This window comes from Dermochelys coriacea, chromosome 13, assembly GCF_009764565.3.
Source record: "Dermochelys coriacea isolate rDerCor1 chromosome 13, rDerCor1.pri.v4, whole genome shotgun sequence".
NCBI classification, from domain to species: Eukaryota; Metazoa; Chordata; order Testudines; family Dermochelyidae; genus Dermochelys; species Dermochelys coriacea.
In genome coordinates this window covers 13,208,109-13,233,416 of record NC_050080.1, presented here as the reverse complement: position 1 = coordinate 13,233,416, position 25,308 = coordinate 13,208,109, and the positions used below count along the sequence as shown (strand labels likewise).

General features: G+C 39.7%; 2 protein-coding genes across 9 annotated transcripts in view; one reads left to right on the top strand and one right to left on the bottom strand.

Moving 5' to 3' along the window:
- Positions 1–25,308, top strand: part of RTF2 (replication termination factor 2) — a 56,652-nt gene that overhangs the window by 14,484 nt on the left and 16,860 nt on the right. The window lies entirely within an intron of this gene.
- The window catches only part of LOC119841786 (beta-1,3-galactosyl-O-glycosyl-glycoprotein beta-1,6-N-acetylglucosaminyltransferase 7-like), a 43,644-nt gene continuing 21,899 nt past the window's right edge, over positions 3,564–25,308 (bottom strand). The window contains exons 2-8 of one of the 4 annotated variants that reach the window (XM_038369412.2): positions 24,269–24,368; positions 17,907–18,106; positions 9,554–9,715; positions 8,986–9,052; positions 7,121–8,155; positions 6,537–6,632; positions 3,564–5,505 (exon numbers count right to left, since the gene is read on the bottom strand). In XM_038369412.2, coding sequence (XP_038225340.1) covers positions 5,279–5,505; positions 6,537–6,632; positions 7,121–8,096 — 1,299 coding nt within the window. In that variant the 5' untranslated portion in view covers positions 8,097–8,155; positions 8,986–9,052; positions 9,554–9,715; positions 17,907–18,106; positions 24,269–24,368 and the 3' untranslated portion in view covers positions 3,564–5,278. Of the gene's footprint in view, positions 5,506–6,536; positions 6,633–7,120; positions 8,156–8,985; positions 9,053–9,553; positions 9,716–11,154; positions 11,260–17,906; positions 18,107–24,268; positions 24,369–25,308 lie in introns of those variants that run through there. The other 3 variants (XM_038369420.2, XM_043495467.1, XM_043495468.1) reach the window with 3 other exon arrangements.

The window sequence follows — 25,308 nt, the reverse complement described above, 5'->3', positions numbered from 1 at the left end:
ATTCTGAATAAACTGTGGGTGAAGGACTAGTCATAATGAGAGGACTGACGAGAGGTTTACAGTAAACCAGGCTTGTCACTAGAGTCTGTGGTCTGTGTTGCTGTTTTAAGGTCATCAAGTGGTGAAGATGCATATGGCACAACTAAAAAAAGCACTTTTTTTATAGTGTCAGATATGTTTCAGGCTTCCATGGGCAGGCCATAGGATTGCCAACCCTCCCGGTTTTGCCGGGAGTCTCCTGGAATCACGTCCTGTCACCTGGGGGCTACTGAAGCCAAACTTGGAGATTTTAGGCGCTGAAAGTCTAGCGGCACAGCTGGGCTAAGGCCTGCCCTGCCCCTTGCCGCTCCCAGAAGCAGCTGGCACCCCCCTGCTGCCTTGGGGGAAGGCACCTTCGGGCTTGGGCAGCACACGGAGCCGCTGCTGGACGTGCCAGCTGCTTCTGGGAGCGGCACGGGGCCAGGGCAGGTAGGGACCCTGCCTTAGCCCCTCTGCTCAGGAGCCGCCCAAGGTAAGTGCCCCCAGCTGGAGCTTGCACCCTACAACCCCTTCTGCATCCCAACCTCCTGCCCCAGGCTCAGCCCAGAGCCCCGCCCCCACACTTCAAACCCATTGGCCCCACCTTCCAGCCCAGAGCCCACACCCCCTCCCGCACCCCAACCCTCTGCACAAGCCCGGTGAAAGTGAGTGAGGGTGGGGGAGAACGAGAGACTGATGGAGGGGGGATGGAGCCTCAGGGAAGGGGCGGAGCAAGGGTGTTTAAGTTTCTGTGATCAGACAGTTGGCAACCCTAGGCCAGGCCATGGTCAAAAGTGAAACCAAGATTCTCAACTTGGTTAAACCCTTCTGAATAACGAGTGGGGGGAGCAAATGGAGATGAGCCATCTCAGGCAATCACAACTTCATCAAGCACTCAATAGGAAGACTATAATGCATACAGTTGGCAATATTATTCAAGCATTCCTGCAGAGCAAAGACTGAACTTGAAGGGACCAAGGGGATTAATATGTATATTGGACAGGACGGGAGAGTGGGCAGAACCTTGAATAATGTACTTCTGTTCCATTGATCTGATAAATTAGCAAAATACAAGTTGCATTATGTTCTTCAAAACCATATTTAGGATTCTGTTTTTATCCTTGCACTATATAACAGGCTTTCTGATACCAAGGGCATCTTTTTAAATATAACATTTATCATAAGCTGTGATAAGGTAAATGTGAATAAATAGAAGGTGGTGGTTTTATATGCCATCTTTTGTATTTCGTTAACATTTTATTTTGAAAATGTTTCATTTTCAACAGACTTTAATATGCTCTTGATGTAGTACTTTATTTGAAATAATGCCTTTTAAACATACACAAATATGCTTATCTTGAAAACACAGCTGTGGCACATGTGCAACAACTTTCAGAAGTGCTTCAAATGCCTTTCATCCATAGAATTAGTGCATCTGTGATGCATTATACAGCATACTGTTTCCTTGTACATAATCACATTGACATGATAGATTGAAGTTTGAGTCAACAGTTTTTAAAAGTCAGTAAATGCAGATGGACATGAGACTAAACAACCCTGAACAGTTTGCTGGTAAAAAACAATAATGTGCATTTAATAAATTTCCATAAATATATGTTAATGCTCTTCTTAGCTCCCAGACACATTAATGACTTGTTTTTAAATTGTGGTTGAAAATGCTCAGTTAAAATACTGTTAAGGCTTTTACTTTAACGAGATTGTGCCAATTCAGAGTTAGGGATGAAATTTTTTTTTTAAACTGCCCCATTGTGTCGACATTAGATGACATCTTGCCCTCCCCCCAATTTTTTTTATATGGAGAATTTTACATTAAAACTATATAAAATGTAGAAGAGCCATTTAAGGAAGGATCAGGCTCGACTCTGAACTTCTTGGCTTGCCCATTCTTAAATCGTACCTTAATACTATTTTAACTAGGTTTTTTTATGTACATATGTTAGCTGTAAACTAAATCTTTTTTTCTGTATGTTGTTCAGTTAGGGCCAGATTCAGGTATCCATACACATGTTAAGTGATTCCTTGCTACACAAGTAAACCACTAATTTAATTAACTATGGAGAAAGATATTTCTTATTGTGAATAAGGATGGCAGATTGGGTTGTTAACTTGCAAGCTAAGCACTGCAAGTCCTTTATAGTGGCTCTAATAAAATTGTGATCATTTACATTTATTTTCTAAAACTTTGTGCAGAGCAGATAAATACACCTAATGTTTTATAATGGTATTTAAAAGAGATGGTTCAAAGCTAATTTTGTTATGACTGATGCACGTAACAAAAATCCCTAGTTTTCAAATCAGTCTAAACAAATTGAAAAATGCTCTAATGTTGAATTTTCTTGAGAAAAGGCATTTGCTAGTTTATCGTGTGACTCTAAACCATGAAATTCATAAGATTTATGCTGCAATGTATTTTTAAATAACTAAATTGTATTCTGATTTTTTTTATGGCATAGATAATTATGGAGGCAGAGTTTGAATTTCTTGATTTGCTAAATAAATAGGGAAACCAGACGCTCAGTGCTTTATGTTAAAGTTATTTTCAAATAAACCATGCTGCCAGGAAACCGTTCAATAGTATGGCTCAGCTCCAAACTCACCCAAGACCACAGTGATTTCCCTTCCTGAGGTTAAGTCACTTACCCTCTCTGTGGCTCAGTTTTTGCATCTGGAAAGAGGGGAATAATACTTTGCTACCTCACAGATATAGGTCTTACTTGACATGGGTGAGGCCTTATTTGTTGAGACACAGGATTAGGGAGGTAAATGGATCATCAAGCTGGAAACAGAATGTCTGGATGCCCAGGGAACCATTTACAATGGACAAGGTCATAATGGATAAGGTAAGCCTGGAACGTAAAATGAGGTAAAAAGTCAGTAGCGTATGGACAGTGCATGCTGTATAGGGGTTTGTTCTTTCAAAGTCACAGAGCCAACCCCAAAATGTATAATGCAGTGCAAATGGGTAAATTTTAAATAAAAGAAGAGGTTTGCTGGGTAACTTTGGATGTGTGCCATATATCCACCCCGACACTTGAGACTGATCAACTCAGCACAACTTTGCTGTATGCCTGATAAAGGAAGCTAAGTGATGAGACTGGAGTTCTTGGGGGAACCCCAAAATCATAGTGCCATGACTTGGATCTGCTTGTCTAGAGTATGTAATGTGTACAACCCCTTAGTGTGGGGGTCATAAGCTAGCATTTAGGGAAATGGCATTAAAAGGGTTTCAGAATTTAAATATGAAGAAATTAGTACCGTGCTAGAGAATGGGTTAAATTTAAGGGTGGCCCCTATAAACTCCCCAGAGAAATAATATGGGGAGGCTGAGAGCGAGTGAAAAAGGAACTCCAGAGAGTGGTATTAGATGATTTTAAAAGTGCTTGGCAAAGCATGGCAGCAGTCCATTAAATACCATACATAAATAAATAGAGCACAGCAAAGGTCTATTGAATGCCTCTAAAATTTTCAAGAAGCAGGACCCATTGGCAGCTATAGGAAAAAAAAATAGGATCTAGATGGAAATGTATAAATAATAGTACATATTTTATTAGGTCAAAATTCACTTCTAGGAAATATAGGAGTGTATGTGGGGTCATGAGAATGAGGTTCCACTGCACACATTTTTTTCCAGGGACACTGATGACTTGGATTTTTTTAAGTGGCCTTAAAAAAAAAAAAAGAGTTTCTCCAAGAGACCCCTTTCATCAGTGACATAGTCTGAATTGTTTTTTTTCTTCTGCTGATGCGGATTTCTTGCTCAAGGGAGAATGGGCTGGCCTGAGAACACCAAACACACCCAAACAGACTTGTGCCCCATACTCCTGGTCATTTCAGCACAGGATTGAGGTAAGGCTTGCCAGGAGGGGCTTAAGGAGAGAAGAGCTGCTTTGTTCCCCAGAACCAGTAGAGGGGTCCTGGGAAGCAAAGACGAGTCCTTGCCCAAAACTATGTGGAATCCTTGCGCTACTGCCTCTGTTTGGTGGTTGTTTATAGAGTCTGGATGGGGACACCACCTTCCAGATGCAGAACAGTGCTTCCTTTATTCCACAAATAGATTTAGAAGTGGTGTGCATGTCCATATGTGGCTAGATATTCTCTGAACTCTACAGCTATGTATAGGTTTTGGAAAGAAGTGGGCTGCCTGCATATATCCCCAAGCACATACCCTGTGGAATGGAAGTATGGGCCTGTTGCCCAGTTTTCAGTTGCTCCCAAACCCCAGGTACTGTATGTACCTTCTTGCCCTGTCCATGCTCCCATTGTTTCCCAGTTCCATTCAGAGATCCAGGAAAAGAGTGCCCCCCAGCTCCAAACTCAACTAACGGCAGTTCTGCTACTGATAAATACCCTCCAGTGAAAAATATGCATGTAAGCTTCCACCAGAGCAGTGCATAAGTGATGTTGCTATGCTAGTGCATGAGCCAGGAAGTGCAACAGGCCATCAGCAAAACAGTGGAATTGACTATATACAAAGTGCTGACAAATACACAAAATAAACTGAGAAAATAGCGTGTGCGCACACATACACACACACACACACACAATCACTTGACTTTCAGTTTTAGAAATTTAGGTGTTACTTGTAACTCTATATTAGGTTAAAAAAACAACTCAGTGAATATTTTCAACCTACACTGTCCCTTTAAAACTACTGTACATAATATAAACATCTCTCTTGATTCAAAATAAGTTACTTACTGGAACATAGCTAGACACCACTTTAACTTTAAAATCTTAATATTTTGTCTTCAGTCTGTGCTTATTTTCTGTTTCAGCAACTTTGAATGGTGCTTTCTTCAGGGGCATATAGAACAATGATTTCCCCATTGAATGAATCATTTTAAGGAGTAGCTTGAATTTTCTGCTTCTCTGTGATAAGTCTCATATGTAATCATATGGTAGTTTATTCAGGTGTAGGGGGAAAAGCCACTTCTTCCCGTATTAAAAATTTGTCTTCTGATCTTTTTGTCCATATTCTTCAGAACTTTCTCAAAAGAAGTCTGTACTGAAGTAATAGTGGTTATACTCTATTCAATAATTAAGGGTTTAACACCGTTAGGAACTTTCTTACAGTTTGTAGTTCCCAGAGATGGTAGTTGGTGAACAACAGAACAGGAGCTGGATTGATAATACCACCTTCCGTAAATATAATTTACATAGAGAATTCTGCACTTGTTAAAAGACATATTGCTAATTTCTTCCCATTCTTTTCCCTCAATATTTTAGATGTTCAGTAGGCTCAGACATTCAACTTCATGTTAAAATAGTTACTTTCCTGAAAATGCCAGTGGGCTTCTAGTGGGACTTCAGCTTGCTGCAGTACTTTAAGCCTATAGCGTCTCTCTAGGCAGTCTATAACAAGTGGATATGTTGTAGACTCAAACTTGTTGGCAAATAAATTAGGTGATTCAATGATCCACTGTAAATCCCCCAGTCCATAGACACAAATATCTCGGATGTAATGACCTGCAAAGACAAAATGTAAATATATTAACAATTCCAAGCTGACTGAAATGCAGAAGATACACAAATGGGGAATAGTGAATTAGATGTTTTTTAAAATACTTTAAGGTGCTACTAACAAAGGACAAATATCTGCTTCTGAAGCACGGTTCAAGTAAATCTAAAGAATATTACTGTTTAGTTACTTATAAAAACAAGGGGCTACACACTGTTATTGATTTTAGGCAAAGGGGTGTACATTGTACTCAGACTTGCTGCTTCAGTGACACATTGCAGTGCTTCATGTTGCTCACTTGACCTGTTGGTGGTCTGTTCCCTTGCTCTCCTCTGGGGTACAACAATCCATTCTTCTTGTTTTATCCTGTACCTAAATTTCCTCTATGCTTAGTTTATGGCAGTTACAGGTTTAAATGAAAGTAGGTGATTGAATACTCAACCAGGGTCAAACTGCTCTTTAGACGTCACTATATTTCTGCATTTTTTGCGTATATTTCTGGACTGCACATAGGCACATGCACACATGTTCAACATGCATATTTGTCAAATGGATGACAAGTAAATCTGTTTTCTCCCATTTAAGATTGGAGCTACTAAGGTTAGTGCACTGTATACACGTTCATTTAATAGGTGGGAATTATGTGAGTGTGCAGTGGCTTGTAAAAACACTAGTTTAAGCTTTAATGCTACTGAAACGTAAAATGTGTGGAACTCTGTCATTAACTCACTTAATTATAGAAATATCTTAGTTGGGGGTTAAAAGAACAGTTTAGTAAATAGCTACTGTAACAGTCTGCAGTATTCTAAGATATCGAAAGATAGTTGGACTGGGTATAAGAGTAATTTAGTACGGTTGCTTTTATTTATTTTATTTTTTTAAAGTATCCATGACTGACACATTTCATGGATAATTATGAAACATAAGAGTTATTCTGCAATGGATGTTAGAGCAAGTGCATCAATTTATCTGATAGTGGTATTTCATAAATACGGTGTGTTTTGAAAGAGCATAGTTCTGTTTTCAGTTATCACATTACCTTTGCAGCCATTATGTGCAACTCCTTCTTGATCTTTCCATTTGATAGCTCGTATATTTCCTTCCCACTGTGCATTTGGTGTAGCAGCTGGAGCATCTTTAAAAAAAAAAAAATCAGTTTTGTGGGTTTTTGTTTTTTCCCTGTGTAACACACACAATTTGGATTCTTTGAAGCAATCTTTTAAAAGTATTGCCTTACTGTTTCTTCATTTTACAGATATTAAAAATAACAGAAAATGGAACTAATAGGTTTGCCCAATTTATTGCTCGATTAGAACAAGTCGTCTATAGATGGGGGGGTAGGGGATATGCTTAAAAGCTGCATTTTTCTAGCCCAGTAACTAGTGGTCTGCACTGCCATTTGTGAGACTTGTTATACTTCAAGATTCCATCTTTTATTTCCCAAACCATCAGGGATGTGGACACTGCAGTACATCCACTGAGTATGGAGGAAATAACCTCTGCAGCTGATGTACAATGGCACCACTGGGTTCCAAAGGGGAACATCACCACCCTCCTGGGGTGAAATGTCATAATAATGTGGGACAAGGAGGCAATTCATGGTATAAATAACATGCGTCTTACCACTTAAACGATTCAGTGTGACCCAGTAGTGCTCATCTGGACTATATGTGTCCTTTGACCATTCAAGCAAATCTTTTGCACGTACGTCGGTCAGTGTAAACTCCACAAACTTTCTAGTGAGTACATAGTAAGCAGTACCAAAATATATAGTTAAGTTATGTGGAGGATCATCTTTCTTATTCTTGGTTGGATACACGTAGGATGTTCCTGAATGTACATATTCTTTGTAACTAAGATGCGTCCTATGTTTCATATGAGGAGGTTGGACCACCCCAGGAGTAATATTTTTATCATTCCATTTACTTTTGATATACTGTAAAATTTCTTTGTTCGTTTTGATGGGATAATCCTGGCCACACAGATTAATAACATAATTCCATTGAGTTTTAGCATTAACTAAATCCTTCATACAATTAATATCGGCTTGTAATCTTGAAAATCCTGCATAAACAACATTTTCTCTTTTTGATGAAATAAAAATGTTTTCAAAGCAGTTAACTAGTGTTTGCACTGCAGTTTTGTAATCCCGTGGTGACTTTTCATCTATGTGTATGCAGTATACATTCTGAGGCAGATAAATGGCTCTGAGTAGCTTCACAAACATTTCTAACTCCTTATGAATTGTGATGATATATGCCAAGGAGAAGTTTCCTTCTTCTTCAGACAGTGGTCTTGTTATAAAATGCAGAGTCTTCAAGACTGTAGAGCAATTGCATGGAGTCAGTATGCAGGCAGGCTTTTCAGGTTGGTGAATAATCTGACACGAATTTCCAATTTGAGGTGCTGCACTTTTCCCCTCAAAAAGCGCTGAACAAAGCTCATCTGGATAAACACCACATTCTGCTGTATCTGGGAAGGATTTTTGTTCACTTGGTTCTTTAGAAAATGTGTTTCTTACATAGATAAAAATGAAGATGAACATACAGAGGCCAATGCACATTAAAAATCCTGATTTTGTTGCATCAAGTTGCTTCATTTTTTGCTCTCTAAAAGCTTTCTTCTGCCCATAGTTCAATTAAACATACTTCAAATTACCTAAAAGGGGGGGGGGGGGAAGTGTTAATTTCTTTAACCTGTTAAAGGAATTATGCATTTGTAGATGCAGAAATTGTATTCTTAGTATTGCATAGAAGTGCTAAATTTCACAAGCACCAATGTGGGAAGGCAGTTAGGAATAAGTGTCACATTCTAAAATAAACTTTAACTTTGTTTCCCCCACCGTGTGTTCACCCTTATTGACAACAAGGAGCTGAACATATCCGTTGTTGCATTCTCCATAGATTCCAATTATTACTTACATTAGCTGTATTTTTGTTTTTTCTTCTGTCAGCCCAAAAGTTATTTAATATTTTAGTCTCTTGACAGCTGTTACTAAATGGATGCTCCTCTGACAGGAGTAGATAGGACATACTAGATATGTTTTGACAATACTAAAGCTTCATATCTCTGATATATTTAGCTGTAGAAAAACTACTAAAATAAGAGCCAAAGATCACAGTATGATCCACAAAGGTATCTCTGTAGTTTGTTTGTTACCATCATTATAATAAAAAGTGAGCCATGGTTCATTTGTTTTGTCTGTAACATCTTTAAATTAGTGCTTTTGAATACAAAACCTGAGAACAATGCATTTTCTTGTTTTTAGCTTACTTAAACCTATCCTTAAGACAATAGCTGTAATTTACTTTCTAACATGTATAGATCAGTCAATTCAGTTCTGTTACAGCAAAACGATTTATAATTTCATGTTTTATATGTGAAAATATATTACTTACACACACACACACACACACACACACACACACACACACACACACACTCCTACCTCAGATCAGTCTCCCAAAGTCACACACACACACTCCTACCTCAGATCAGTCTCCCAAAGTCATTAATCCTTATCCTTGAAGTATTTGGCATAGGATATATACCTTCCTAGAAAAGAAAAGACTGTCAATTTCATTGAATCTCATCTGATAAATATTTTAGGACTTAATTTTTACATGTAATTGTAAAGACAACTCATGCTTTCTACTGCTTTATGTAATGCTTTTTTTAAGCTTTATTTAAGTTAACTGCTTGTAGCAAAATATTGATATTTCACACACAAATATAGCATATTTTTGCATCTGTCAACATCACTATCAGAATTTTTCATTAGAATCTCATGAGCAAAGAAAATCAATGCAGTTTATTAACCTAGATCTTTCCATAGCTCTCTTACAATCTTAAGATTTCATGCTTTTGTTAAAATAAGTTTCTCATATCTTTCAAATAGAAGATCAAATAAAATGTTTTCTAGCTTCTAAAGCATTACACACAGAGGATAAAACAACAACATAAATCAAAGTTGAAAATTGGAGATCTTCTATAATATATAATCTTTAAATCTTATTAGACTTTTGGCAAATAATGTATTTATCATATTGTCCTTACTAGAGAGCACAGGATTTCAAGCTGGAAGAATGTCTTATTTTTCCCCTTCAGCACATTAATCCATTTTCTGGAACACTAGACGGAAGATTCATCCATTTTGCTTCTACGCCCTAACTGTGCGACAGTCAGCAGTACTCTTCAGTATGCACTGAACATGCAGGCCTAAGAACAACATTAGGAGATCAGGTCCCAGAAGAATATTTTCTTAGTGGCTCATAAGGGATATGTTTACTTTGTAAACATATATATGCAAGCATGATTTTAAGTGAGCCCGTTACATCCCTTGAAGCTGAACAATTCAGCACTCACACCAGCATCAATCTTTTCATGTTGTAGAGAAAGCAAGATGAGAAGAATATCTTTGAAAGATAGACGTAAGTGTTTTCACATCAGAAATGAAATGTGACAGGCACTGGGGGTGTAGCCTGCTGCCAACTGACTAACAGATCCAAGAATGGGTTAGTATAATGGACATTATGTACCCAGTAGAAGGGGTTATGGCATGGAGGGTTTGTTACAGTAGGGTGGCATTGGCTTTGTCTTAGAGCCAGAAAAACTGTTTTATAATGAGTGAATTATTAAAAAGAACAGAGAAGTCACTCTGAATTAGTAAATGGTAGGATCTCTAGGGTATGTGTCACATGGGACATTCACTGTGCTGGACATCAGCATAAGTGTTGCATTGAAGGACAGAAAATGCAAAGTTATTAAAAGATATTGAAAATCCACTAGCATATAAATTTTTATAGGACTGCTATCTATATGCTTTAGAACCAGCTTAGGAAATGCAACATCTCTGTAGGAGGAGGAATTTTTTTCTTAATGGATAGATTTAAAAACTGAGGAGCTACTGAGGAATCAAAATTATAGTCTGTTTATTACTTATATTTAAACTGACTTTAAAACAGTCAAACCTATAAATAGCATCCTCTAGGGGGTTTTGAATGAGATTTATTAGGACTTGTCTTGGGTTTTTCTATGGTGCTTAGTAGCTAAGCATTATAAAGAGTTTTGGTCTTTTGTATAGTATCATAAATAAATATATACAGCACTTCACAAACATGTAAGAAGAGAAGATTGCTTCCCCAGTATATATTTTAGACATTTTAGGAATATGCATAATATTTTAATTCCAAATGTAAAAATAAACAAATAGTGAAAAATCCACTTTAACATTTTTTCATGGAAATATTAGTAATCCATTTTATTTGTTGTAGCACTAACTGGCCTCAGTCAGGATTGGGAACCCAGTGTGCTAGATGCTGTACAGAGCAAAAAAAAAAAAAATCCTAGTCCGCAGAGTTTACAGTCTAAGAAAGATAAAATGCATGTAAGGATTGAGAGTAGGAAGGACACAAGAGAACAGTAACAAGAATATACATAAGTTTTACATAGGATATATAAATATCAGAAGTCTCTGCTAACCATCTACCTAGATGTCTTTAACTTGACTTGACTGTGTCCCTTTAGTGAAGGTGACTGTATTTAGTTTAAAATTATAGAGATGGTGTCAGTGGTTTATTTTCACTATAATCTCATTTTTCTTGTGCCAGTTGTTACTTTTTTGTGAAGGTACTGCAAACTTTCTTCAATATGCTTACATTTAAAGGCAAGTAAAGCATAATGGTCAGGTTGAAATTCCCTCCTTTCTGCACAAGGATTGAATAAGCAAGCTTTGTGTGGCAATACAGAATTCCAGGTCACCCATCATGAGGCCGGGGGGGCTAAAACTCAAGCCCTCCACAGTCACTATACCAGCCTGAAAACTGGAAAAACAGCTGTTGCTCTTTCCATGCTTCTCAATCGGAAGTTTGGGCCACTTGATATATGAATATCCTGAAGCCCCTATCCGGTCTTCCAGGTAATATATTGAGCCAATATAGAGAGCATCCTGCAAAGCCATTCTGCCCATACCTCCATCTGCCCTCAAAGGGGCAGGCAGTGTGTGTGGAGGACCTTTGCTCAAGCCCTCTGTACCTGGGTGAACTTGAATTTGCATATACTAAAACAAAAATATCTACAAGTATTCATCATAAGCAAAGAGTTATCATGGTTATATACCTTATACTCAGAGTACTTTGTTACATTATGGCCAGTACTTTCAAACTTAGGTACACATGTGTCTTGATTCAGAGGTGCTGAAGTAAATGATTATCTCGGGTGCTTGGCACCTCTGTTTGGTATAAATTTTAGGTGCTGAATTTTAGGTGCTGAAAATTTTGGTTAATATGTTCAAATTCCAAGGTTTGTATGTGGTGGTTTTTCTAGATTGTATGTGTGGGGGATTGGGGGAACTACTGGGGTAAGATAGAATTCAAACATCCACAGACAGCTGCAGCGGCACAGGAGCTAGCAAACAGAGCTCTAAACAGGAGAGTTTGAGTGGGAGTTTGCAAGGGGAGTTTGTATTGTGGTGCTTGTTTGGGGTTTGCTTTTGCTGGGGGGGGGTGGTCTTTTTGGTGTGGCTTGTGTTTCCCAGATTAACAGGATTTAGGTGCGAAGGAGATGACAGATACAGAGGTAGCTGTGGGAGTGACTCCTGTAGTGAAAGACACATTGAGGATGACTGGATGTGGAAGCTGTGGTATGTACATGATCCTGGAGGGGGGGAACCGGTAAGAGTTTTTTGAAATGTCGTCTGATAGAGCTGATGGAGGAAAAGATCCGAGGTTTGGAGATGCAGGTGGAAAGTCTGGTTGAGTTTAGGAAGGGGTTTGAGCAGATGATGGAGCAAAGATATGAGGTATCTGAAGGGAAAAGCTCAGACTCACAGATGGAAGCAGGGCTGGGGAATTTTGAGGAGAGACTGGATGAGGAAAGTGGTCAGTGGAAACATGTGACTCAAAGAACCAGGCAGAGAAAAAGACGGGCTAGTGAAGGAGAAATAGAGCTTAGGAACAGGTTTGCAGAGTTGGAAAATGAAGAAGGGGCTCAGCAGGTACTTGTTGAAGGTGGAAGGGTAAGGAAGAAGAGAAAAGAGGCTAGTCCTATAGAAAAAGGGGAAGAGTCAAGGGAGACTACACCAAATATGAGCCCCAGGAGGATACAGGATGGGTTGAAGAAGATTGTAAGGGAAAATAGGAATGGAAAGAACTTGCAGCCAGAGGGAACAGGGGAGAGACTGGAGAATAGCACTGTCACCAGGAAAAGGCAGGTCTATGTGATCGGGGACTCTTTATTGAGAAGAATAGACAGGCCTGTAACTAGAGCTGATCCTGAGAATAGAAGGGTGTGCTGTCTTCCAGGTGCTAAGATACGGGATGTAGACCTGAGGTTGAAAAGGATCCTAAAGGGAGCGGGAAAGAATCCCCTAATTATCCTTCATGTGGGAATAAATGATACCGCTAGATTCTTGCTGGAAAGTATTAAGGGAGACTATGCTAGGCTGGGGAAGACACTTAAGGAAATTGAGGCTCAGGTGATCTTTAGCGGGATCCTTCCTGTTCCTAGAGAAGGGCAACAAAGGTGTGACAAGATTATGACTGTCAACAGATGGCTTAGGCAGTGGTGCTATAAGGAGGGCTTTGGGATGTATGGCTACTGGGAGGCATTCACGGACAGAGGTCAGTTCTCTCGGGATGGACTTCATCTGAGTAGGGAAGGAAATAGACTTCTAGGATCGAGGCTGGCACAACTGATAGAGAGAGCTTTAAACTAGGAATTGGGGGGAGATGGATGGGAGATGTCCAGAAAATCTCCACGCCAGATTTTAGCATTGAGAGGGAAGAAGATGAAGTAAGAAAGGATACAGCCGTGGGTAGGAGAATGTATATAAGGAGCGAGGGCAGTGTGGATACTAGTCTAATAGGTTATACTGGCTGTAGAATCACTGTGCCTAATAGGGTACAAAATGTGAGCGAGTCCAAACAGCAAAAATTAAGATGTTTGTACACCAATGCGAGGAGTCTAGGTAACAAAATGGAGGAACTAGAGCTACTGGTGCAGGAAATGAAACCAGATATTATAGGGATAACAGAAACATGGTGGAATAGTAGTCATGACTGGACTACAGGTATTGAAGGGTATGTGCTCTTTAGGAAAGACAGAAACAAAGGTAAAGGGGGTGGAGTAGCATTGTATATCAATGATGAGGTAAAATGTAAAGAAATAAGAAGCGATGCAATGGATAAGACAGAGTCCTTCTGGGCAAAAATTACATTGGGGAAGAAAACTAGTAAAGCCTCTCCTACGATAGCGCTTGGGGTGTGCTATAGACCTCCGGGATCTAATTTGGATATGGATAGAGCCCTTTTTAATGGTCTTTAATAAAGTAAATACTAATGAAAACTGCATGATCATGGGAGACTTTAACTTCCCAGATATAGACTGGAGGACCAGTGCTAGTAACAATAATAGGGCTCAGATTTTCCTAGATGCGATAGCTGATGGATTCCTTCATCAAGTAGTTGCTGAACCGACTAGAGGGAATGCCATTTTAGATTTAATTTTCGTGAGTAGCGAGGACCTCATAGAAGAAATGGTTGTAGGGGACAATCTTGGCTCAAGTGATCATGAGCTAATTCAGTTCAAACTAAATGGAAGGATTAACAAAAATAAATCTGCAACTAGGGTTTTTGATTTCAAAAGGGTTGACTTTCAAAATTTAAGGAAATTAGTTAGGGAAGTGGATTGGACTGAAGAACTTATGGATCTAAAGGTAGAGGAGGCCTGGGATTACTTTAAATCAAAGCTGCAGAAGCTATCAGAAGCCTGTATCCCAAGAAAGGGGAAAAAAATTCATAGGAAGGAGTTGTAGACCAAGCTGGATGAGCAAGCATCTTAGAGAGGTGATTAAGAAGAAGCAGAAAGCATACAGGGAGTGGAAGATGGGAGGGATCAGCAAGGAAAGCTACCTAATTGAGGTCAGAACATGTAGGGATAAAGTGAGACAGGCTAAAAGTCGAGTAGAGTTGGACCTTGCAAAGGGAATTAAAACCAATAGTAAAAGGTTCTATAGCCATATAAATAAGAAGAAAACTAAGAAGGAAGAAGTGGGGCCGCTTAACACTGAGGATGGAGTGGAGGTTAAAGATAATCTAGGCATGGCCCAATATCTAAACAAATACTTTGCCTCAGTCTTTAATAAGGCTAAAGAGGATCTTGGGGATAATGGTAGCATGACAAATGGGAAGGAGGATATAGAGGTAGATATTACCATATCTGAGGTAGAAGCGACACTGAAACAGCTTAATGGGACTAAATCGGGGGGCCCAGATAATCTTCATCCAAGAATATTAAAGGAATTGGCACCTGAAATTGCAAGCCCATTAGCAAGAATTTTTAATGAATCTGTAAACTCAGGAATAGTACCGAATGATAGGAACTATATTAACAATTCTCCAATTTTTAAGAAAGGAAAAAAGTGATCCGGGTAATTACAGGCCAGTTAGTTTGACATCTGTAGTATGCAAGGTCCTGGAAAAAATTTTGAAGGAGAAATTAGTTAAGGACATTGAAGTCAATGGTAAATGGGACAAAATACAACATGGTTTTACAAAAGGTAGATCGTGCCAAACCAACCTAATCTCCTTTTTTGAAAAAGTAACAGACTTTTTAAATAAAGGAAATGCAGTGGATCTAATTTACCTAGATTTCAGTAAGGCATTTGATACCGTGCCACACTGGGAATTATTAGTTAAATTGGAGAAGATGGGGATCAATATGATCAAAAGGTTGATAAGGAATTGGTTAAAGGGGAGACTGCAACGGTCCTACTGAAAGGCGAACTGTCATGTTGGAGGGAGGTTACCAGTGGAGTTCCTCAGGGATCGGTTTTGGGACCAAATCTTATTTAATCTTTTTATTACTGACCTTGGCACAAAAAGTGGGAGTGTGCTAATAAAGTTTGCAGAGGATACAAAGCTGGGAGGTATTGCCAATTCGGAGAAGGATCGGGATATTATACAGGAGGATCTGGATGACCTTGTAAACTGGAGTAATAGTAATAGGATGAAATTTAATAGTGAGAAGTGTAAGGTTATGCATTTAGGGATTAATAACAAGAATTTTAGTTATAAGTTGGGGACGCATCAATTAGAAGTAACGGAAGAGGAGAAGGACCTTGGAGTATTGGTTGATCATAGGATGACTATGAGCTGCCAATGTGATATGGCTGTGAAAAAAGCTAATGTGGTTTTGGGATGCATCAGGAGAGGCATTTCCAGTAGGGATAAGGAGGTTTAGTACCGTTATACAAGGCACTGGTGAGACCTCACCTAGAATACTGTGTGCAGTTCTGGTCTCCCATGTTTAAAAAGGATGAATTCAAACTGGAGCAGGTACAGAGAAGGGCTACTAGGATGATCCGAGGAATGGAAAACTTGTCTTATGAAAGGAGACTTAAGGAGCTTGGCTTGTTTAGCCTAACTAAAAGAAGGTTGAGGGGAGATATGATTGCTCTCTATAAATATATCAGAGGGATAAATACAGGAGAGGGAGAGGAATTATTTAAGCTCAGCACCAATGTGGACACAAGAACAAATGGGTATAAACTGGCCACCAGGAGGTTTAGACTTGAAATCAGACGAAGGTTTTTAACCATCAGAGGAGTGAAGTTTTGGAATAACCTTCCAAGGGAAGCAGTGGGGGCAAAAGATCTATCTGGTTTTAAGATTCTACTCGATAAGTTTATGGAGGAGATGGTATGATGGGATAATGGGATTTTGGTAAGTAATTGATCTTTAAATATTCAGGGTAAATAGGCCAAATCCCCTGAGATGGGATATTAGATGGATGGGATCTGAGTTACTATAGAAAATTCTTTCCTGGGTATCTGGCTGGTGAATCTTGCCCATATGCTCAGGGTTTAGCTGATTGCCATATTTGGGGTCGGGAAGGAATTTTCCTCCAGGGCAGATTGGAGAGGCCCTGGAGGTTTTTCGCCTTCCTCTGTAGCATGGGGCATGGTTGACTTGAGGGAGGCTTCTCTGCTCCTTGAAGTCTTTGAACCATGATTTAAGGACTTCAATAGCTCAGACATGGGTGAGGTTTTTCATAGGAGTGGGTGGGTGAGATTCTGTGGCCTGCGCTGTGCAGGAGGTCGGACTAGATGATCAGAATGGTCCCTTCTGACCTTAGTATCTATGAATCTTAATTTGAGAAAAAAGAAAAGTAGTACTTGTGGCACCTTAGAGACTAACAAAAGCTTATGCTCAAATTTGTTAGTCTCTAAGGTGCCACAAGTACTCCTTTTTCTTTTTGCAAATACAGACTAACACAGCTGCTACTCTGAAACCTTAATTTGAGAAAGTTAGCTAAAAAGCAAAGTGAATTTATCACAAAACATTACTTGCAGACATATGTCCACATACCAGTCAGTTCAGTTAATCAAGATCCCATTATGTAGCTTCTCGTATATTTCATTGCTTATTTACAAAACTAAATTCAGGACTAAATCAATTAAAACAATTTTGCTTGTTAGCATCTCTCCCTGCCCTCATATTCTGGGCCACATCACTGTATCCCTGAATCAGCTACTGCATATGCACGTGTGTATTTCTTTAAAGTTAAAGTTTAGTTAAACTTTTTAGCTCACACATCTTCATAATTCAGTGAATCAAATGCCTTTAGAAATTATAAAGTAAGGGGTTAAAAAGCACTTAACCTGAGTACATATAATAAAAAAAACAAAACCCACCTTTGAAATGAAGCTTATCTGATTTAAAGAGAGAGTTATACAACAGATGGTGGTAGAATTATAGGGAAGTGAGCAATACAAGTCTAAAAAAATGTTAGTCCAAACCTGCGTTCTGAAAGAAAGTAATAGTAGTGAATGTCGCTTTATTATATCCTTACTTCTTATGACTTATTTTTAAATAAATTGTTTTGAAACATCATCTGTTATGGGACTTATCCTCAAGAGAGGTAAATGAAAATTTTGCTAGATTAGACCCCAAATAAATACTTTCTTTGAAATTAAAATCCTTTTGACTCTAAAAGTTAAATACTGGATCCGTACTGACTAGAACATCAAACAGGTTTATGAAGGCTAATGTATTAGCAGTTTTCTTCATTTGTTTACTGCACAAATTTTTTGAGCACTGCAATTTAATGCAAATGCTACTACAAAAGCTATAAACACTGGGTTACGCAGTTGTAAGAAAATGAATTGTTTGCTAGAAACCTTAAATTGCAGTTACAAGATCTTTATAAAATTCAAGATTTTAAAGCTTTGATTTGTACATATAATCTTCGTAAACATACATAACAGGAACTGTATTTTTCAGACAAAAGCAATATATTGAAAAACACTTTTAAAACTAAGTGTAATGCTTTGGTCAAAATTAAAGCATTCTTTATAGTTCTCTTAAGGGAAGTAGCAATAAATCTTAAAACCCAGCTTATGGAAACTCACCTTGTACAAGAGAAGGCAGATATTTGCAGCAGAATTTAATAAAGAAATCCCATGTGTAATCCATTGTCCTTCGTGGAAAATTCAGGTTAAGTCCTTCATTTTGTTCCGTATGTCCAAACGTCATGTGAAATCAGTTAAATATTAACATGAAATGTTACTTTCATTTACTGGTTAGTTCACTTAACTGCATAATACTTGGTCTGCAAAAAACGAAAGAAAGCTTCAGTTTCTCTGAATTTGTCTTGTCATTGCCCTGTTGCAGCCTTTTAAGGAAGTAAAAACCAATCCGAGATCTGTAGAAACCACATTGTAGCTGATTAAAAATAGTATTGCTATGGCTTTAACCTCTTGGTTGCTATCACAGCACAGTGAATGATGTAGAAAAAACCTTATGCGTTTCTTAACTCTTTGTCTGCTGAAACTTTCCAGTTTAAGCAGACAACTGAGTATAATGGAGGGGCGTGTTTGGATTTCCATAACAGCTTGAAGTTTAAAAACAAAACAAAAATCCTAGAAGAGACACTTGCCTTTCTTTGCATTCTACTAATCTAAATATTTCCCTTCTGCTTTTATAAAATGTAACACTTGTTACACAAGTAAAAAGATAATAGATAACCCCAGTAGGCGCTGAGGAGCTTTTGGTATATGAGAGAGAGAGAAAGACTTTGTGTTTTGTGTATTTGCAGTCTAAAAATAGTATCTGTGAGTAGGTCTACAGCTGCACTTTTGTCACTTTGATTGAACAAAAAGTCTGTTGGTCAGAAATAAGTACAGAGATGGCCTAGAAATATCTTAAGGAATGGCTGCAGGCACTCCAAAAATGAAAGTTGCTGACTTCAAAGGAAACTCTGTATACAGAGTTGCAGCATAGAGCCCTTAATAACAAATAGCACTATTCGCAAAAAGAAAAGGAGTACTTGTGGCACCTTAGAGATTAACAAATTTATTTGAGCATAAGCTTTTGTAAGCTACAACTCACTTCATCAGATGCATTTGGTGGAAAATACAGTGGGGAGATTTATATACACACAGAACATGAAACAATGGGTTTTATCATACACACTGTAAGGAGAGTGATCACTGAAGATGAGCCATCACCAGCAGGAAGGGAGGGGGGAGGGAAGAAGGAAAACCTTTCATGGTGACAAACAAGGTGGGCCATTTCCAGCAGTTAACAAGAATGTCTGAGGAACAGTGGGGGGTGGGGTGAGGGTGAGAAATAACATGAGGAAATAGTTTTACTTTGTGTAATGACTCATCCATTCCCAGTCTCTATTCAAGCCTAAGTTAATTGTATCCAGTTTGCAAATTAATTCCTATTCAGCAGTCTCTCGCTGGAGTCTGTTTTTGAAGTTTTTTTGTTGAAGGATAGCCACTCTCAGGTCTGTAATCGAGTGACCGGAGAGATTGAAGTGTTCTCCAACTGGTTTTTGAATGTTATAATTCTTGACGTCTGATTTGTGTCCATTCATTCTTTTACGTAGAGACTGTCCAGTTTGGCCAATGTACATGGCAGAGGGGCATTGCTGGCACATGATGGCATATATCACATTGGTAGATGCGCAGGTGAATGAGCCTCTGATAGTGTGGCTGATGTGATTAGGCCCTATGATGGTGTCCCCTGAATAGATATGTGGACAGAGTTGGCAACGGGCTTTGTTGCAAGGATAGGTTCCTGGGTTAGTGGTTCTGTTGTGTGGTGTGTGTTTGAGTATTTGCTTCAGATTGGGGGGCTGTCTGTAAGCAAGGACTGGCCTGTCTCCCAAGATCTGTGAGAGTGATGAGTCGTCCTTCAGGATAGGTTGTAGATCCTTGATGATGCATTGGAGAGGTTTTAGTTGGGGGCTGAAGGTGATGGCTAGTGGCGTTCTGTTATTTTCTTTGTTGGGCCTGTCCTGTAGTAGGTGACTTCTGGGTACTCTTCTGACTCTGTCAATCTGTTTCTTCACTTCAGCAGGTGGGTATTGTAGTTGTAAGAATGCATGGTAGAGATCTTGTAGGTGTTTGTCTGTGTCTGAGGGGTTGGAGCAAATGCGGTTATATCGTAGAGCTTGGCTGTAGACAATGGATCGCGTGGTGTGATCTGGATGAAAGTTAGAGGCATGTTGGTAGGAATAGCGGTCAGTAGATTTCAGATATAGGGTGGTGTTTGCGACCATCACTTATTAGCACCGTAGCGTCCAGGAAGTGGATCTCGTGTGGACTGGTCCAGGCTGAGGTTGATGGTGGAATGGAAATTGTTGAAGTCATGGTGGAATTCCTCAAGGGCTTCTTTTCCATGGGTCCAAATGATGAAGATGTCATCAATGTAGCGCAAGTAGAGTAGGGGCATTAGGGGACGAGAGCTGAGGAAGCGTTGTTCTAAGCCAGCCATAAAAACGTTGGCATACTGTGGGGCCATGCGGATACCCATTTCAGTGCCGCTGATTTGAAGGTATACATTGTCCCCAAATGTGAAATAGTTATGAGTGAGGACAAAGTCAAAGTTCAGCCACCAGGTTAGCCGTGACATTATCGGGGATACTGTTCCTGACGGCAATAGGGTCTAATCACATCAGCCACACTATCAGAGGCTCGTTCACCTGCGCATCTACCAATGTGATATATGCCATCATATGCCAGCAATGCCCCGCTGCCATGTACATTGGCCAAGCTGGACAGTCTCTACGAAAAAGAATGGACACAAATCAGACGTCAAGAATTATAACATTCAAAAACCATTTGGAGAACACTTCAATCTTTCCGGTCACTTGATTACAGACCTGAGAGTGGCTATCCTTCAACAAAAAAGCTTCAAAAACAGACTCCAGCGAGAGACTGCTGAATTGGAATTAATTTGCAAACTTGATACAATTAATTTAGGCTTGAATAGAGACTGGGAATGGATGAGTCATTACACAAAGAAACTATTTCCCCATGTTATTTCTCCCCTCCCCCCCATTCCTCAGACGTTCTTGTTAACTGCTGGAAATGGCCCACCTTGCTTGTCACCATGAAAGGTTTTCCTCCTTCCCCCCACCCCCACTGGTGATGGCTCATCTTCAGTGATCACTCTCCTTACAGTGTGTATGATAAAACCCATTGTTTCATGTTCTCTGTGTGTGTATATAAATTTCCCCACTGTATTTTCCACCAAATGCATCCGATGAAGTGAGCTGTAGCTCACGAAAGCTTATGCTCCAATAAATTTGTTAGTCTCTAAGGTGCCACACGTACTCCTTTTCTTTTTGCGAATACAGACTAACACGTCTGCTACTCTGAAACCTGTCAATAGCACTATTGTTTTAGATGCTGTAATGTGTTAATTATCACATCTCTGCAGTGCATATTGTATGTGCTGGATCTTTTCTTTCATAACTAAAATAAGGTTGATATTTTATCTTTCATTTGCATAGGGCTTCATGGATCCTATGGAAATGAATTCTAGAATTCAGATAGTATTCTAAATCATGTTTCTGTCATTTGTTTTTACTGTTTCTCTTGTTGTTCCCTCCCCCCCCCCCGAATTTAATCATTTTGCCACCCAGTTAATTTTGCTGAACAACCTCCTTGATGAACAGTTTGGAAGAATTATGTGTTAAGACTTTTGTGGTGTATTTAGTCCTGTACATTATATAAATGACAGATGTTAGCCTCCTTGAGAGACACTCTGGCAATCAGTCTTGCCAAGGCTCCTGGTCTTTGAAGTGCTGTTTTGAATTGACCTAGAATTGAAGGTTGTGCACCCTGTGCAGAGCTGAGGGGGCTCCTTTGCAAGATTGACACACGTTGTTTTTCCTCACAATACAGATGACATTCAGGCAGACTGGGTCAGCACAGTATTCTTGGAGGGAGTGTTCCACTGGTTGTCACTGTTGGGTGGTCTGTTTAGTCGTAGGATTGACTAGTGAGAAAGACCACTCCAAAGAAAATGCTTCTCCCTAGAAGTTTGTTCAGCAGGAAGAAGTTAATCTTATCCAAATATATTTTCAGATTTCAGCAAAGAATTTGTACTTAGAATTAATTTGGAGGCCACTTCACCCATCTGAGGGCCGGTACGGAAAAGTAACTATCTACTCCTGCATGACTTAAGGATACTGCAGAGCTTGAAAAATTTATCAGGCACTTATCAGCTAGCAGCTTACTAGCCAAAGGGGCCAATAAAAAATGTGAGGAAATGGGGACCCACCAGGCAGATCAAAGAATATCCTAGTGAGAAACACAGCCTACTTCTTCCCAGCTGCCATGAAGAGGAAGATACTGGGATTCTTACAAGGGTGTTGTCCATAGGCTGTTCTTGAGGATCTCTTTTGTATCAGCCGCTGACAAATCTGAAGCCTCTGCTCTTCCCCTAATTGCTGTTTTCTTGCTCCTCTCCCTCGTTCTCCCCCCCCCCCACAAAATACATCATGAGGGTCTGTGGGCAAGGATAGACTACTGTGCCACTCTTGACTCCTTCAAAAGTTGGGGGAAGGAATTCATAGAATATGATTGGAAGAGACCTCAGGAAGTCATCTAGTCCAATCTCCTGCCCAAAGCAGGACCAACACCAACTAAATCATCCCAGACAGGGCTTTGTCAAGCCTCACCTTAAAAACCTCTAAGGAAGGAGATTCCACCACCTCCCTAGGTAACCCATTCCAGTGCTTCACCACCCTCCTAGTGAAAGTGTTTCCTAATATTCAACCTAGACCTCCCCCACTGCAACTTGAGACCATTGCTCCTTGTTCTGTCATCTGCCACCATTGAGAACAGCCTAGCTCCATCCTCTTTGGAACCCCCCTTCAGGTAGTTGAAGGCTGCTATCAAATCCCCCCTCATTCTTCTCTTCTGCAGACTAAATAATTCCAGTTCCCTCAGCCTCTCCTTGTAAGTCATGTGTCCCTGCTCCCTAATCATTTTCATTGCCCTCTGCCAGACTCTCTCCAATTTGTCCACATCCTGTCTGTAGTGGGGACACCAAAACTGGATGCAATACTCCAGTTGTGGCCTCCCCAGTGCCGAATAGAGGGGAATGATCGCTTCCCTCGATCTGCTGGCAATGCTTCTACCAATACAGCCCAATATGCCGTTGGTCTTCTTGGCAACGAGGGCACACTGCTAACTGATATCTAGCTTCTCATTCACTGTAATCGCCAGGTCCTTTTCTGCGGAACTGCTGCTCAGCCAGTCGGTCCCCAGCCTGTAGCAGGGCATGGGATTCTTCCCAAGTGCAGGACTCTGCATTTATCCTTGTTGAACTTCATCAGATTTATTTTGGCCCAATCCTCCAGTTTGTCTAGGTCACTCTGGACCTTATCCCTACCCTCAAGCATATCTGCCTCTCCCACCAGTTTAGTGTCATCTGCGAACTTGCTGAGGGTGCAATCCATCCCATCATCCAGATCATCAATAAAGATGTTGAACAAAACCGGCCCCAAGGCCAACCCCTGGGGCACTCCACTTGATACCGGCTGCCAAGTAGACATCGAGCCATTGATCACTACCCATTGAGCCTGACAATCTCGCCAGCTTTCTATCCGCCTTTTAGTCCATTCATCCAATCCATACTCTTAACTTGCTGGCAAGAATACTGTGGGAGGGTGTATTAAAAGCTTTGCTAAAGTCAAGATATTGCATAAAGCTAAATTTATTAATAGGTATAAAAGATACATTATATCTATTATTATTACCATAGCTCTTAGGAGCCCCAGTCTTAGACCAGGACTCTGCTATGCTAACTACTGAACAAAACACAGAACAAGAAGATGATTCCTTCCTAAAAAAGCATTTAGTCTAAGTAGTTGAGGTACAAACCCTGATTTTGTTATGTGGCAGGAAGAGAAGATTTTTAGTATAATGAAAACTTGTTAAAAATATTGATACTAAAATAGGCTTTTTTCTTATGTAATTTTTTTCATAGCAGTGCAATCAACTCAATTCTAATTTTAAAAGATTTTCATTTATTCTAAAAGCTATTCTTTTTATACTTTAAGTTCTGGCTTCCTACTGAAATCAGAGTTTGTGTGTAGCTAGTTGTATCTTCTGTACCTATTGAACAATTATTTGAATTGCATAGGTCTTAGACTTTCAGATCTGAAATTACATTTTTGTAGTAAAAAGTGTGTGTGTGTGTGTGTGTGTGTGTGTATCTACATATCTGTAAAGTCAGATTCTGAAGGCTTTTGGATACCGATTGCTCCCACAGTTCTAAACTAAAATAATTGTTTAGTGTAACCATCTTAGATCAGGTAACTTCACAAATATATAGTTTGACTGGCTAAAGAAATTTAGACACATTTTATAGTTAGAGTATTTACAGAAAAGGAACACAAATTGTGAGCAACTGAACTGTAACATTGCTCATTCTCGTGCCTATTTCCTTCTTGTATTCAGTGTCCTACCTTTCAGCAGTTACAGCTTGAATCATACGATCAGAATTGATTTGGCTGTGGTTTTTTTTTTCATGGGGATTTCCTTCAATTTTTCTCTGATTCGTCTTCTCTGCAAGATGTTTTAATGAGAAGAGAGAGACAAAGTCAGCAGTTAAACGTGTTCAGTAGTGTTGTAGGTAGTTTCAGGTTCATCATCTAGATAGATTATATAAAGGCATACCTTCTACTGTTCTGAGACAACACCTGTAACAGGAAACCTGATTGTCAATAGACATTTTGCACAATCAAAGAAACTCAGAAACTTCAAAATCAGAAGGGATCATCACGATCACCTAATCTGACCTGCACATTGCAGGCCACAGAACCTCACCCACCCACTCCTGTAATAGACCCCTAACTTTTGGCTGTGTTACTGAAGTCCTCATATTATGATTTAAAGACTTCAAGTTACAGAGAATTCACCATTTAAATCTGCAACCCAAGCCTCATGCTGCAGAGGAAGGCAAAAAACCCTATAGGTCTCTGCCAGTGTGACCCAGAGGAAAATTCCTTCAGACCCCAAATATAGCCATCAGTTGGACCCTGAGCATGTGGGCAAGACCCACCAGCCAGACACCTGGGAAAGAATTCTCTGCAGTAACTAAGAGCCCTCCCCATCTAGTGTCCCATTACCAGCCGTTGGAGATATTTGCTACTAGCAGTCACAGCTCAGCTATATGCCATTATAGGCAGTCTCCTCATACCATCCCTTCCTTAAACTTATCAAATTCAGTCTTGAAGCCACTTAGATTTTTTTCTACCTCCACTGTGCCCTTTAGAAGGCTGTTCCAGAACTTCACTCCTCTGATAATTAGAAACGTTCATCTAATTTCAAGCCTAAACTTGTTGATGGCCAATTTGTGTCCATTTGTTCTCGTGTCCACATTGGTGCTTAACTTTAGTAACTCCTCTCCCTTCCTGGTATTTATCCCTCTGATGTATTTATAGAGAGCAGTCATATCTCCCCTCGGCCTTCTTTTGGCTAGGCTAAACAGGCCATGCTCTTTGAG